This window comes from Perognathus longimembris, chromosome 6 (assembly GCF_023159225.1).
Source record: "Perognathus longimembris pacificus isolate PPM17 chromosome 6, ASM2315922v1, whole genome shotgun sequence".
In the NCBI taxonomy this organism is placed as follows: domain Eukaryota; kingdom Metazoa; phylum Chordata; class Mammalia; order Rodentia; family Heteromyidae; genus Perognathus; species Perognathus longimembris.
Genome location: NC_063166.1, coordinates 23,472,995 through 23,486,972, shown reverse-complemented (window position 1 = coordinate 23,486,972; position 13,978 = coordinate 23,472,995). Strand labels below are relative to the sequence as shown.

The window sequence follows — 13,978 nt, the reverse complement described above, 5'->3', positions numbered from 1 at the left end:
GGCTTATGACAACTAAAAAAAGCGTACACTAAAAAAAGAACTCTTAGCCAAGTGACGGAACACATTCTGTAAAGGTCATTGTTTTATCAAACACTTCTTTGGCCACAATATTTACTGCAGAAAGGGACCTCGGAGCATTATTAAGCTTATCTCATCATTTTGGATGGGAATAAAAAGGACTCTAAGTTTAAATTACCCAGCAAAAATCATGATTTCTTTGATGGTATTATCATTAGGTATGGTATTAATAAAAGTAGGTTAAGGCTGGGTAGCAACACCAAATATACAACACAGTTTGGGCTAGACATAAAATAAAACTTGTCTAGTCTTCATGAGTATCCTTATAAATAAAATTATTACTAATTAGAACTAAGCAAACATAGTATTTTAAATCTAGAAAGAAAGGCAATGAGTGGAAATGTGAACTCAGGGGAGGCAGGGGCCAGTACAAGGAATTCTTTAATCTCCCTAAATAGGTCCCATCATGGGTCATTCATTTCCTTCCTCTGTATCATCCCATCTTTTTTACTGTTCCAAGCCCTGAGAATGGAACCCAGGGCCTCAAGACTACAAGACAAGTGATCTACTACTGAGCAACCCACCAGCCCCCAATCTTTGTTAGTACTGTTTTAACTCTATCTTACCTGGTAACTGTCCAGCCCTCTTTGGAGTTTGGTGGACCTGGCAGTCACACAGCCAATGGATACTGACAAGATGGCTTCCACCATGAGTGGCAGTGTCCCTGAATGCTGTACAGGCTGTACTGTGACTTGCACTCTACGCGAGTGACCCTGCAAGGTGGGGTGGGGATGTTGGGAATAAGGGAAGGGGAAAGAGTTAAGGAACAGAAATTCAAATAATTAGAAAATTTCTAGGCCAGTCTTGGGTATCTCACACCTACTATCTTGCTATTCAGGAGGTTGGGATCTGAGGCTCACAGTTTGAAGCCAACCCAAGCAGGAAAGTCTGTGCGACTCTTATCTCCAATTAATCACCAGAAAACTGGAAGTGGAGCTATGGCTCAAGTGTCAGAATGCCCAGGCCTGAGTTCAAACCCCAGGACTAGCATCATCATCATCATCATCATCATCATCATCATCATCATCATCATTATCATCATCATCGTGGGGTAGAGAGAAAAGCAATCTCATTACCTGTCTAAGCTGAAAGATGCCGCCTGTGTTGACATCTTTTGCTTGATGAAGTTCCACTGCAGTGTATTCCCCCAACTCATTCAACTCCAGTATGGAAATCCACATTTCTATTCTTCGAGTGACTTCATTCCACCTGCAAAAACACATCCCCCAAGCAGCAAAGGTAGGTCACCCAGGGACATGATTAAAAGGAATGGCAGGCTATCATTTACTGAGCATTTACAATGAGCTAGGCCCATGCCAGCATATCACCCAAACACATTTAACTCCCAAACATCCCTAGGGCATAGACTTAAAAGTTTGCTAGTGTCTCATACTATTCCAGTCCCCAAATTCCTGTAACAGCTGGGCATTTCTTATAGATTATCTCCACCTGCTTTCCTTTCAGTCGAATTACGCAGCATGAATTCATGACTGGCTTTTCTTATTTGGCATAATGGTTTTGAGATGCACACAAATCTGTAGACAGTCCTTTTTTAATGCTGACAAAATGTTCTACTGTATGAATAACATTACAACATGTTCAGTTGTCCACTGAAGGCCTACGGGGTGTTGAATTTTGAGGTACTATAAAGCTGCCATGAATATTCATGTACCACTCTGTGGACGTATTTTAGTTTTCCTTTCTCTTGGATAAATATCTCCATGGGCGACTGTAGGCTCAATGAAGAGGCAAATGATGAACTTCATAACAAATGATCAGTTTTCTCCCAGTATGTATTTTCATAGTGATGCCTTTTAATTAGCTAAGCTTTGAATGGTGATGAAGTTTAACAAAAATGTTTTCCTCTATGGTCAGAGCTGTGGCCTCTCTGAAAATCTATGACCATCTCAAAAATCATAAAAATATTCCCCTACATGATGCCTTGTGTTGTCCTAATCTCAGCACATGGAAGGCAGAGGCTAGAGGATTGCTCAAAAAACAAACAAACAAAAAAACCCGAATCCCCCAAACCAACCAATTAAAAAAAACCCTACTGTTTCTTCCATCACATTTTACACACACATTGTTTGTTTGGGGTAGTACTGGGGTTTTTACTCAGGACATACTGTTACTTGAACAATGTTCCTTGATCCCAACCCCTTTTTGCTTTATTTTTTTGGATAAGGTATGGACGTTTTTGCATGAGATTGGCCTTTAAGCCATCTTCCTACCTACACCTCCCACAGAGCCCAACAGCAGGTACTGCCAACACCTACAAAGGGTCTCATAAACATTCTGACTAGCTAGGCCTCAGATCAGGTCATGCTCTGCTCGCTGCTTGCTGCCTCTGCTCTCTGCATCCTGAGTAGCTGGGATTACAGTTGGGACAACATACTTGGCAGGCTTCATCATTTTAACTTTTACATCCAAAGTTAGGATTCACATTAATCCATTTTTGTGTATGGTGTAAAGTCAAGGTTGACATTTTCCATATAGATGTGCAGTTGTCATCATCTTCTTTGTTGACCCAGCTTACCTTTATTATATTATATTTCTCTGATGCCTGGTGGTTCCTTATATCATTCTCATTGGCAGAGGAGGGAACAGGGTCAAAGAGGCTACGTAACTTGCCCAAAGTAACTTTAGCAGTGCTCGGGACCATATCCTTTATTTTATTGATTGATTAATTATGCTGGTCCTGGAGCTTGAACTTAGGGCCTGGGCACTGGCCCTGAGCATTTTTGCTCAAGGCTAGAACTCTACCACTACAGCCATAGTCCCACTTCTGGCTTTTTGGCGATTAATTAGAGATGAATAGTCTTTTCTGCCCAGGCTGGCTTCAAACCATAACTCCCAGATCTCAGCCTCCTGAGTAGCTACAATTATAGACATGAGCCATGGGGGCCCCACAGCCTATATTTTTACTCACCATTGAAGTGCTAGTCCCAACTCTGGGTCTAAAGCCAAGTACTGACCTGTCATGTAGCGTTCTTGTCTTCGCATGGAGAGAGTCAACCTCCCAGATAGAGCTTCCATTTCCAGCGCATCGGTGGCCCCACACCTCTATTGCCAACGCTCCCTCTGAAATAAACTCCAGGAATTCTTCTGTGACATTCACCACGTAGTCCTGAGATGAGGAGTAGGAAGGAGAGCACAGCAAGCATTATGCTGGAGAAGTCTGTGCAATTTCCCCTCTAACTTTTACTTATAGATTTACTTTGGGGATATTAGCTTAATCTCAACCCCTCTTATGTTATAAACGAGAAAACAGAAGAAAGCAACTTGTTTTAAGTCAAACTGCTTGCTGTCAGTTGTAGAACTGGATCTTCCTTCTCTCTCTCGGTTCTTTCTCAGTTCCACGGTTATAGTCTGGCTTGCTTAGCTGGCACAGACTTACTATGGTTAGAAGACTAATACCAGAATTAAATTATCTTTGATAATCTTCGTGATCTATGCAATGGCTCTGAAGGTTTCTCACCCCAATTCCTCATTCTAAAACACACAGATGCCTCTGTGTGTAGAGCCAGAAAGAATAGGCATGATTTACACAAGAAAGGGCCCAGAGCATCCTGAACTCTCTAAGGAAGAGGCAAATTACAGAGTGAAAAGTTGGTCTTTAAGAAGTGACTTGTTGGCAGTCTCATCTGAAAGCCAAGAAGGTAGCTGATATCTCACAGTAGATCCAGCCACTGTTCACTCTAAAGGCCACCCCTTCCACTTTCTTTAAGAATTCATTCTGTATGCTGTGCTTAGAATGCTATGCAGCAGTTAAAACAGGAAATATTTTCATCAACGTGAATGCTAAAATGTGTACTGTGAAATATATGTAGTAACTTAAACCCAATAAAAACAAACAAATAAATAAATAAAACAGGAAATATCTACAACTTACATGTTCACATGTCCATAATGCTGCAATGTGAATAATGTGAGCTCCCTTTTGTAAAAAAATTAAAAGAAGTTCTTTGTAGGAGTTGGGTGCACTGCTCAAGTCTGTCTGAAGTTATGTGTGCACAATGGAAAAGTGTGTTATCTATGACTATTTATGTGCATATACCTGTTTATTATACATAAGAAAGTTGTAGAGAACAAAAAAGTATTCACTGATATAGCACATGTGTCTGTAGTCCCAGCTACTTGAACAAGACAGAAAAATCACTTTGCTCAGGAGTTCAGGGCCATATTGTGCAACAGAGTGAGACCCTATTTCCAATAAACAGAAAACAAGAGAGAGAGCCAGGCACTAGTGGCTCACACCTATAATCTTAGCTAATCAGGAGACTAAGATCTGAGGATTGTGGTTTGAAGCCAGCCTGGGCAGAAAAGTTCACATGAGACTCTTTTCTCCAATTAATTACTCAAAAACCGGAAGTGGAGCTGTGGCTCCAAGTGGTAGAGTGCTAGCCTGAAGCAAAAGAACTCAGAGATAGTGCCCAGGGCTCAAGTCTTAAGTTCAAGCTCCATGACTGACAAACAACAACAACAACGAGAGAGAGAGAGAGAGAGACAGAGAGAGAGAAAGAGAGAGAGACAGAGAGACAGAGACAGAGAGGGAGGGAGGGAGGAAGGGAGGGAAGGAGGGAGGGAGAAAGCGAGCAAACTCACTGGTGGTTCTATCTCTGAGGAGGAAGACTAGAGGTTGAGATGTTTCATTTTATGCATTTCTAAAATTTTTGAATTTTGTATTGAGATTACATGGTCCAACAAAAATCTTCAGGGGAAAAATCTTCAAGTTTTAAGTCAGTTTTGCCATTGTATGCGATTCTACTGTCCCTACATGAAGTTCACTCTGTGGTCATCACTGTTGCTTTGTCAGTGGGGAAGGAACCATGGCTCTGTGCATGCTAAGCCCTCTGTCTCACTGAGCTGGGCCTGGCCCTGCAGCACACTCAGCAATGGCCTTTGTACCTTACAGTGAGAGAAGGTCACTGCATACTGCGCATCCTTGGACTGTGGTGACGGCACCTCCGGGTCCACCACTGGGGCAGCCACTGTAGACTCACACTGGTCCCAGAACGTATATTGACAGAAGACAAAATTGGACAGGTTTAAGGGGAGTCCCGTTGCCTCTTTAATTTTTACCTGAAGAGAGGTAAAAAAAAAAATGGAAATACAATTCCCATGAAGGAAATATTAGTCTATACATTGTTTTCTACTATCCGTTATTTCAAATTTAAGAGGTGATGGGATAAATCAGACATTCATGAGACACCACCTCACGAAGTGTTCTGTCTATAATCAAATCTGTGCCATTGTTCTCCAACCACAATATGTAAACTCAACAACAAACACACCCACCCATGTGAAATTGCTGAATGAATTTCTGATATAGATGGAACATTAAAAAAACATAAGTCATCTTGAAATACAGGATCCTTATATGCCAAATACATAGCTCTGTTAACCACCAGGAACCTGAAAATATTTGGGACTAAAATGGCACTTGTGCTAAACATGTAAACACTTCCTTTTACTGCTAGAGAAAGTTCCATTCATGGTTGTATCCACTATCAGACAGCAGATTTAGGATGCTGGATGAAAAGTATATTGATGCTTTGGTAAAACGTTGGCACTGGGAAAGGTCATCGCTTCCTCTCACCCGGCACGTCAGCTTTTTGACTCGGTGAATGATCTCTCCACTGCTGTCAACTACCTCAAGGCTCCCACTTTCACTGGAGTTCTCCGAGGAGTCATCCTCTACTACGCGCTCTGGGACAGCTCCGGTGACACGCATCACTTCCACGTGCAGACGCCCTGCAACCTGGGTCAGAGAACAAGAGCCCCATGAGGTTCACAGGCATTCCATGAGCAACAGTGACTACAGATAGAAACAAACTGCACAACAGCTCCATGAGCAGCTCAGCAGCTCTGCCTGGCCATCTCCAACAACAGGAAATCCACCCTCCCACAGCTTGCCCCTGCAACCCTCCTGCTTTGGGCTGAGCTGAGTTTGCCTCCTCACAGCTCAACTTCTAGAAATAACCTCATTTGTGTCCATTTTCAGGTCAATGTGGGAATAGCTGAGCTCTCATTTTCTGCCTATAAACTCCCACTTCCCATGTTTTGTTTATTTATTTATATATTTACCATATTTGCTTATATGTTCATTTGATCAAATGCTTCAGTAACCTATTCATTTGATCAGTCTCATGAGACATCAAGATAAGGTTGTACTTCTACCATCAGAAAACTCGTGGTCAATTGTGGAAAGACAGGGAGAAGTCAAACAATAATATAAACTAGTTGTAGAAATGGATATGTATGGGTATAGGATAAATATGTATAGGATTCATTTATCTACTCAGCAGATAGTTACTGAGAATTGATGGTGCCAAGAACTATGCTAAGCACTGTGATTACAATAGTAAACCAATTACAGTCCCTAGGCTCATGCAATAAAGAACAGCATGCAAGAAAGCACCAGAGGTGCACAGGTGAAATCCTAACTATGCAGATGACTGAGATCTGCGGGTTCACAGTCCAAGGCCAGCCAGTCTAGGCAGTCCATGAGACTCAATTTCCATTAGCAAAACCCAAGCTGGAGTCATGGTTCAAGTTGTAGAGCACCAATCAAGAAAGCCACGCAAGGTCAAGCTTTTGAGTTCAGTACTGGCAAAAACAAAAAATATTATGCAATTCAGTCTAGGGCTGGGAGCAGGATAAAGAAATAGTTCTGTTTTTTGGTTTTGTAACTCAGCTGGCCTTGAACTCAAGACCCTACTGCCTTAGCCTCTCAAGTGCTGGGGTTATATGCAGGTACCACCATACTGGGCTCCAAGAATACTATTTTTCATTCAAAATGTATTATATTCTTCTCATAGTAGGGGCAGGTCTCTGAATAGAAGTCAGTAGACAGAGCTCCTCTTACAGCTGACTGCACAGAACTGTACTTCAAGACTAGAGATTATCCTGAATTGGCACTCTTGGAGTGTCTTCATCTGATAAAGTTATTTTTCACTGTCCAGTTTAAGGCTGTGATGACTGTGGTTGTAAACATGATAAGTTTTGGTCATGCTGTTGCCACATTAAAGAGTTTAAGGTATTTTAAAGACAGCCTTTATTGAAGGCTATTTTAAAGATAGACCACCTAAAAATTGGTACTGGGACCAACGATGCAAAAGAAATTGATCAATGGCATCATTCGATAAGTTAGACAAATCTGTAGTAAGTAATATGAAGTTCACTGAAAAAAGATGTAAGATAAATCAGCTAGGAGACAGTGGTTCAAGCATTTTTGATGCTTTTTAAAATAACTTAATATATTAAAAATATATAAATTTAGGGGGGATTCATGGAATACCCAAAGCCCAGCATGATCCAAAGCCCTGTCTTACCCACTGGATCTCTTTGCCAGATGAACTGTGTACATTTTTATCAAGGAGAAAAGCAACACTCATTAGCTTAGAGCAGAACATTCCAGAGGGTTACCACACACAGTTCATCATGCCCTACTTTCAGGATCTATTTAAGACAAAGCTTAAAAAAAAACAAAAAAACAACATTCAGAGCTTTGGACATTTTCTCACTTACCTCCCCCTGCTGGCTGATGATAGGCACTGCATACTGAAGTTTCACATCACAGAAGAGGCATTCCAAGAACACGTTTGCCACACCTATCAGGTTGTGATTCTCCTGGGCTTCATAAAAAGGGTCACCTCGTTTCCCATACAGTCTCTTTGCCTGAGTGGTAGATGCAGTTAAAAACTGATATTACAAGAATTTTAAAGGAAATAACTATGGAAATAAAGACGTAAAATGAGAACCACATCCATTTATAAAACAAAGCCAACTGGCGGGGGAGGAGCTATGTGATGCCCAAGTGCTGGGCTCAGCCTCCTCCTCCCCCTCCCACCCACCTGCAGCCTTCCATCGCATTCCCTGTGCTTCCCTTCCTCAACTTAGCAAGTCTTCTTCGTATTACTGATGTTTGCAGAAACACAGGTTCTGCATAGCAAATAACTTAGAAAGCTCCCCAGCTGTGATCACAGTTAGAGGCACATGAACAACCAAGAATGAATATGAAATCTATGCTGGCGCCAACCAATCTGATTTTGCAAGAAAGGAACAAAGCAGTGTAAATATACTTTATCCCACTTCATTTTACATGAATGAGGTAAAAAGGAAACCAAATAGGAATCAGCTTTGTGTGCTCTTCATTCCGTTCCTCTCTGTGTAAATATTACTGACCCCATTTGGCATTCCTGTCAAGGCCATTTTATCTTATGTGCCTAACACAAATGTCCAAAGTATCACTGGTGTGTGTGTGTGTGTGTGCCTGTGCCCACGCAGGTGCGTGCATGCGCGTGTACACATGTATCCTGGTAGTTAAATCACTTATGATTTTTGCTCTGAATTCCAACAAAATCTCCTTTATGTATTGTCTCTTTTACCTCAGGAACTTTTTCCTTCCACTCTTGGTAAAGGTCTCTCATATCAATTAACTTGTTTTCCAGCTTCTCAATGGTCCAGACTTGGGTGCTCTTCCCCTTCCTCCTCACTTGGATGGCTGGCTCACTCACTATCGCACCTCTCTGCACAATTAAACAAGACATACAGAATGGACATTATGCTCACTTGTCTTCTGACTGCTAGAGCTCATATACATTACAGTAAAATAGTGGGTTTGCAAAGCACATAAATACAAAAGAACATAAAAATTCTACCATCAAAGGAATGGTCTGGTACATTTCCTATCTTCTGTTTTTATTCACACATACCCTTTTTCTCACAATGCACCAAATAAAAATATCACTTCCTATCCCAATCCTCTCTCCATTATTTAAGTTTTGACCATTTTCTTCTCAATCGACATTCTTCATCAATATGATGTTACAGATTTGTCACACATCCTATTGTTCAAATCATGGCTCTTTCAAGGTTTTGCTATTTTAAGCATCTTATAAGATTTTACAGCACCCTTGTATATAACGAATATCAAAATATGCACACTTCCATGCCTATGGGACTTAGAACTACCAACTCACCAACTAAATCACCTGAAGTCACTAATAAGTCTTCTAGCAAAAGGGGCTTTCAATTTTGTAACATGTCTAAGCCCTATAGTTTTGCTTTCTAGCTTACTCACTAGACAGCAAAATAATGGATGAAAAATTACTCTCCCCTTCAGGAAAATTTCTCCAAGTTAAATGACAGGAACCTTCCAAGCAACTGCCAAGAACATAGAGACAGGCACCATAGCTATCTTCTTTTCTTACAGAATGAGCTCCCAGAAAAGTACTACAAGAAAATGCACACTTATCTCACCCAAACATCAGAAGGGGACATTTGCATGCAACAAAAAGCAGACACGGGACAGTTACTTAGTTATACTTCTACATCCGCTCTTTAAAGAAAGCATTTAAAATTAGCAAGTCACCATGATTCTGCTTGTGACAAATGGGAGGACAATATTTATTGTTTCAACAGCTTTCCTACCCAGGCAGGCGTACACAAGAGGGCTTACAAAGGGTAAACACCTGGACTTCAGGTTCTAGTATTTGCTAGTGTACCTCTCGCTCTCCTCTTCTTTACAGACACACTTACCTTTCTGTTGGCACTGAGGTTCGCAGCAGGGATCTGAAGAGTCACTTGATAATCAGTAAGTTTGCTCATTTCTTCAGCGAGGAAATTTGCTTCCCTCACTAGGGTATTTGCTTTAACAAGCTGCTCTCGTAGTTTTGCCAGGCTTTGCCGGAATAGTTCATCCCTGTGGGGTTGCAGAAAAGGAAATGAACTAACGCAGTCATGTTTTTAAATGAGTAGTATTATAGAAAACAGTAAGAGTTCACAATGCAACACCCCACACTGTACAATTAATATGTCCCTATTCCTCTATAAATAGCCTTCTAAACAAAATAGTTCTCTTACAACCTGCTAAATCTCCCCAAATACACCTTAACCTCTCTCCATGGCTTTCTATCTGTTTATGTCAACTCTCTTGTCTAAAATGTCCTCCTACAAGGACTGGGGTATAGTTTAGTGGATGTGGGCATGTGCAAGGCCCTGGGTTCAACCTCAGCACTAAAAAGACAAAAAGCTAAAAGGAAGACTGACACAGTCACCCCTAACTTCCCTCCACACATGCAAATTCTACCCCTTTGGTACTCACTTGAAATCCTCCTTTCTACACAAAACTTTCTATATAAGACACATCACCATAGTTGTGTCCTCCATTGAACAATTCATCAACCTACTTGGCCTACTTAACAATCACATATGTGCTTATTATTTGAGTAACTTCATACACCAGTACAAAGAGTAAGCACTAAATACCTGCATGTGACATTGTTCAGAGCACTAGGGATACCACAATGAATGAAATAGATGCCTTGCCCCCGAAACATATTTTCCCAGGGAGAAGACAGAAAGCATGTAACTATAAACTTCTATTTCCTATTGAATGAAAATGCTCGGGCTGGGAGTATGGCCTAGTGGCAAGAGTGCTTGCCTCCTACACATGAAGCTCTCAGTTCGATTCCCCAGCACCACATATATGGAAAACGGCTAGAGGGGGCGCTGTGGCTCAAGTGGCAGAGTGCTAACCTTGAGCAAGAAGAGGCCAGGGACAGTGCTCAGGCCCTGAGTCCAAAGGCCCCCCCCCCCTCCAAAAAGAAAATGCTCATTGCCTAGGGTTACAGGTATGTATTATCATGCTCAATTAAAGTCATAAATCTTTTTACTTTGTTGGTCATGGGGCTTAAACTCAGGGCCAGGGCACTATCCCTGAGCATTTTTGCTCAAGGCTACTGCTCTAACACTTTGAGCCATAGCTCTACTTCCAGTTTTCTGGTGTTAATTGGAGATAAGAGTCTCACAAACTTTTATGCTTGGACTGGCTTTGAACTGCCTCCTCAGTAGAACTCAGTAGAACTGCCTCTCAGCCTCCTGAGTAGCTAGGATTAAGTGTGTGAGCCATTGGTGTCTGGCTGAAGCCATAAATCTTGAAAACTCATGTTTCAAAGATTTGTCAACCCTAAATTTTATTTAAATAGAATTAAGAGTAAAATAAATTTTAAAAAAATAAGAAAAATGTGGGGGTTTTGCTCTTAAAGAATTATTCAAGGAAGGGCTGGGAATGTGGCTTAATGGTAGAGTGCTTGCCTAGCATGCATGAAGCCCTGGGTCTGATTCTTCAGCACCACATAAACAAACAAAACAAAAAAAAAGAGCTGGAAGTGGCACTGTGGCTCAAATGGTAGAGTGCTAGCCTTGAGCAAAACAAGCCAGGGGCAGTGCTCAGGCTCTGAGTCCAAGGCCCAGGACTCGCAAAAAAAACCAAAAGAATTATTTAAGGAAGGAGTAACAAGTTTGACAAGAAATGTACTCACTACTTTCCATATGTAACTGTAAGCCCTCTGTACATCACCTTGATAATAAAATTAAATTAAAAAAAAGAGTTATTCAAATGTCTTCTATTTTGATAACTAAGTTTTCTAACATGATTCAATTTTTTTTTTTTTTTTTTTTTTTGCCAGTCCTGGGCCTTGGACTCAGGGCCTGAGCACTGTCCCTGGCCTCTTTTTGCTCAAGGCTAGCACTCTGCCACTTGAGCCACAGTGCCACTTCTGGCTATTTTCTATATATGTGGTGCTGAGGAATCGAACCCAGGGCTTCATGTATACGAGGCAAGCACTCTTGCCACTAGGCCATATTCCCAGCCCACATGATTCCATTTTTACTGAAGGAGAAAGAATAGGGGTGAGAATGAGCTGATGTTTAACTACAGCAAATATATATATATACATATGATGAAAATATTTATTAGAGGAAAAGCCAAATGTCAAATCAGAAATGGAACTATAATTTCCTCCTTTTTTCCCCACCTTCTTTTGCATGTCAGCACTGAGGCTTGAACTCAGGACCTGGATGCTGTCCCTTAGCTTTTTTTCTCTAAGCTAGCCTTCTGCCACTTGAGTCACAGCTCTACTTCTGGGTTTTTGGTGGTTACTCAGAGATAAGAATCTCACAGACTTTCCAGCCAGGGCTGGCTTCATACTATGACCTTCAGAGCTCAGCCTCCTGAATAGCTAGAACTGCCTCATGAGCCACTGGTGCCTGACTTGCAACTTCCTTCTTTGAGAGGTTTGACCCCATTGATGAGTGTCATCAGCCTTGTACCCAAGCCTGTAGGCCCTGGACCTTATCTCTGGGTTGCTGACCCCCATTCTTACCTCTCCTCCGCCCACTGAGTCACCTTCTGCTGGGCCGTCTGGCTACTGTAGGCCAGGCGGTCTGGGCCACTGCTCTGTGGCTGCCTCTCAGGGGAGAGCTGCTGGCGGAGTTGTTCCAGTTCTCGCTCATACATGAGCCGCTGCTCCTCCAAGGCACTTCTCTTTTCTTCTAAATATTGCTTCTCCAGGACCTGAACCACATTTTGAACTGGGTCTGGTGAGCCAAAAGAAAAGCAATGGGTGGATAGGATAGGATAGGCCTCTACATAGGCACTGAACTCTGTCTTGCCTTTTCCAACCAGAATCATTTCCTGCCTGACAGTATGTTTTACGTCAGCGGCCTAAGGGCCTCAGAAGTGAAATCCTGTGTCCTTTTACTAACATTTCAGATAACCTCTCTCCACAACCACTATTAAGTTTCTTGCCAAACCCTTTCTACTAGCAGGTGGTGGGGGAAAAGGGGATGTGAACCTACACATGAGAAGAAAAATTCTATAAAATCTAAGGCAGGGGGATGGGAATGTGGCTTAGTGATAGAGTGCTTGCCTAGCATGCATGAAGCCCTGGGTTCGATTCCTTAGCACCACATAAACAGAAAAAGCCGGAAGTGACACTGTGGCTCAAGTGGTAGAAAAAGCCGGAAGTGGCACTGTGGCTCAAGTGGTACAGTGTTAGCCTTGAGCCAGGAACAGTGCTCAGGTCCTGAGTCCAAACCCCAGGACTGGCCAAAAAAAACCCAAACAAACAAAAAACCCCAAACAAACCAAAAAAACCCCTAAGGCATGCAGGCATGATTCAATTTGTACAGTAGTTTCTTCTATGCCCATTTAACACCAGTTCTAGTCTATGACTAAAGGTTTAGGATTTTCATAACAAATTTCATGAGTCTCAAATTTCTCTAAGGTGGGAGCAAACTTTTAAAAAAATCATAGCATATATTTGAAGGTATTATTGATTGAGTATATGCTATGGTAATTTCTCTCAGGTGCTATACTATCTAAGAGGGCAATTGTTAAAATAACAACATCCTGTTTCTGATGTCACATTGGTTCAGATTTAGAGCTCCCTACCATTCCCATAGCTGAGTAGGGTCATATATACCAATAGTTCTTGCTGAAAGGAGCAGCTACAATCACTAGCGGTGGCTATGATACAGGAGGGACTTGACTCTAAAGAACTAGTTGGAGCTCAACAAGTTGTCTGACTAGGTAATAACCAATCAGCAGGATGGCATGGAGACAGATTCACTGGCCACATATACAAAATTTCAACATCCCTAAATAAGTGGATGGCAGGAAGATAGCTAGAAAGTCTAGAGGGTATGACAAGAAAACCACCAAAATAATGAATATTTCTCCCTGGTTGGTGGGCCTGTAAGGGAGGATGCCTGGGCCCTCATTTCCTTCTTGAACGTTCACACAGTTGCCTGCTATTCAGTGCCATGTGGGCTATCTTCCCACACTTTAGTTTTCAGTTTCATTTCCAAGAGGATATTGGAAATGAAAATGACTCACGAGGAATTTTTATATAACCTTATTATGGTCACTGACCAATTTTCAAAATACCCTCATTAGTGTGTAAAATAGATATGTAAATTATACAATATTTCTGTTTGAGCAGTAAGAGAAAAAGATAACATAACTTTAAGGTTAAATAATCCGAAGCAAAAAAGAGCCTTTAAAAAAAATCACAAGATGCGCTCATATGGGTGAGTTGTTTTAATAAAAGAT

General features: G+C 41.6%; 1 protein-coding gene across 5 annotated transcripts in view; it reads right to left on the bottom strand.

The window, feature by feature from the left end:
• Positions 1 to 13,978, bottom strand: part of Kif13a (kinesin family member 13A) — a 160,018-nt gene that overhangs the window by 31,073 nt on the left and 114,967 nt on the right. For all 5 annotated transcript variants that reach the window (XM_048348412.1, XM_048348415.1, XM_048348413.1 and 2 more), the window contains exons 17-25: positions 12,249 to 12,462; positions 9,622 to 9,784; positions 8,469 to 8,609; positions 7,609 to 7,758; positions 5,678 to 5,839; positions 4,987 to 5,160; positions 3,054 to 3,205; positions 1,155 to 1,287; positions 645 to 791 (exon numbers count right to left, since the gene is read on the bottom strand). In XM_048348412.1, coding sequence (XP_048204369.1) covers positions 645 to 791; positions 1,155 to 1,287; positions 3,054 to 3,205; positions 4,987 to 5,160; positions 5,678 to 5,839; positions 7,609 to 7,758; positions 8,469 to 8,609; positions 9,622 to 9,784; positions 12,249 to 12,462 — 1,436 coding nt within the window. The remainder of the gene's footprint in view (positions 1 to 644; positions 792 to 1,154; positions 1,288 to 3,053; positions 3,206 to 4,986; positions 5,161 to 5,677; positions 5,840 to 7,608; positions 7,759 to 8,468; positions 8,610 to 9,621; positions 9,785 to 12,248; positions 12,463 to 13,978) is intronic.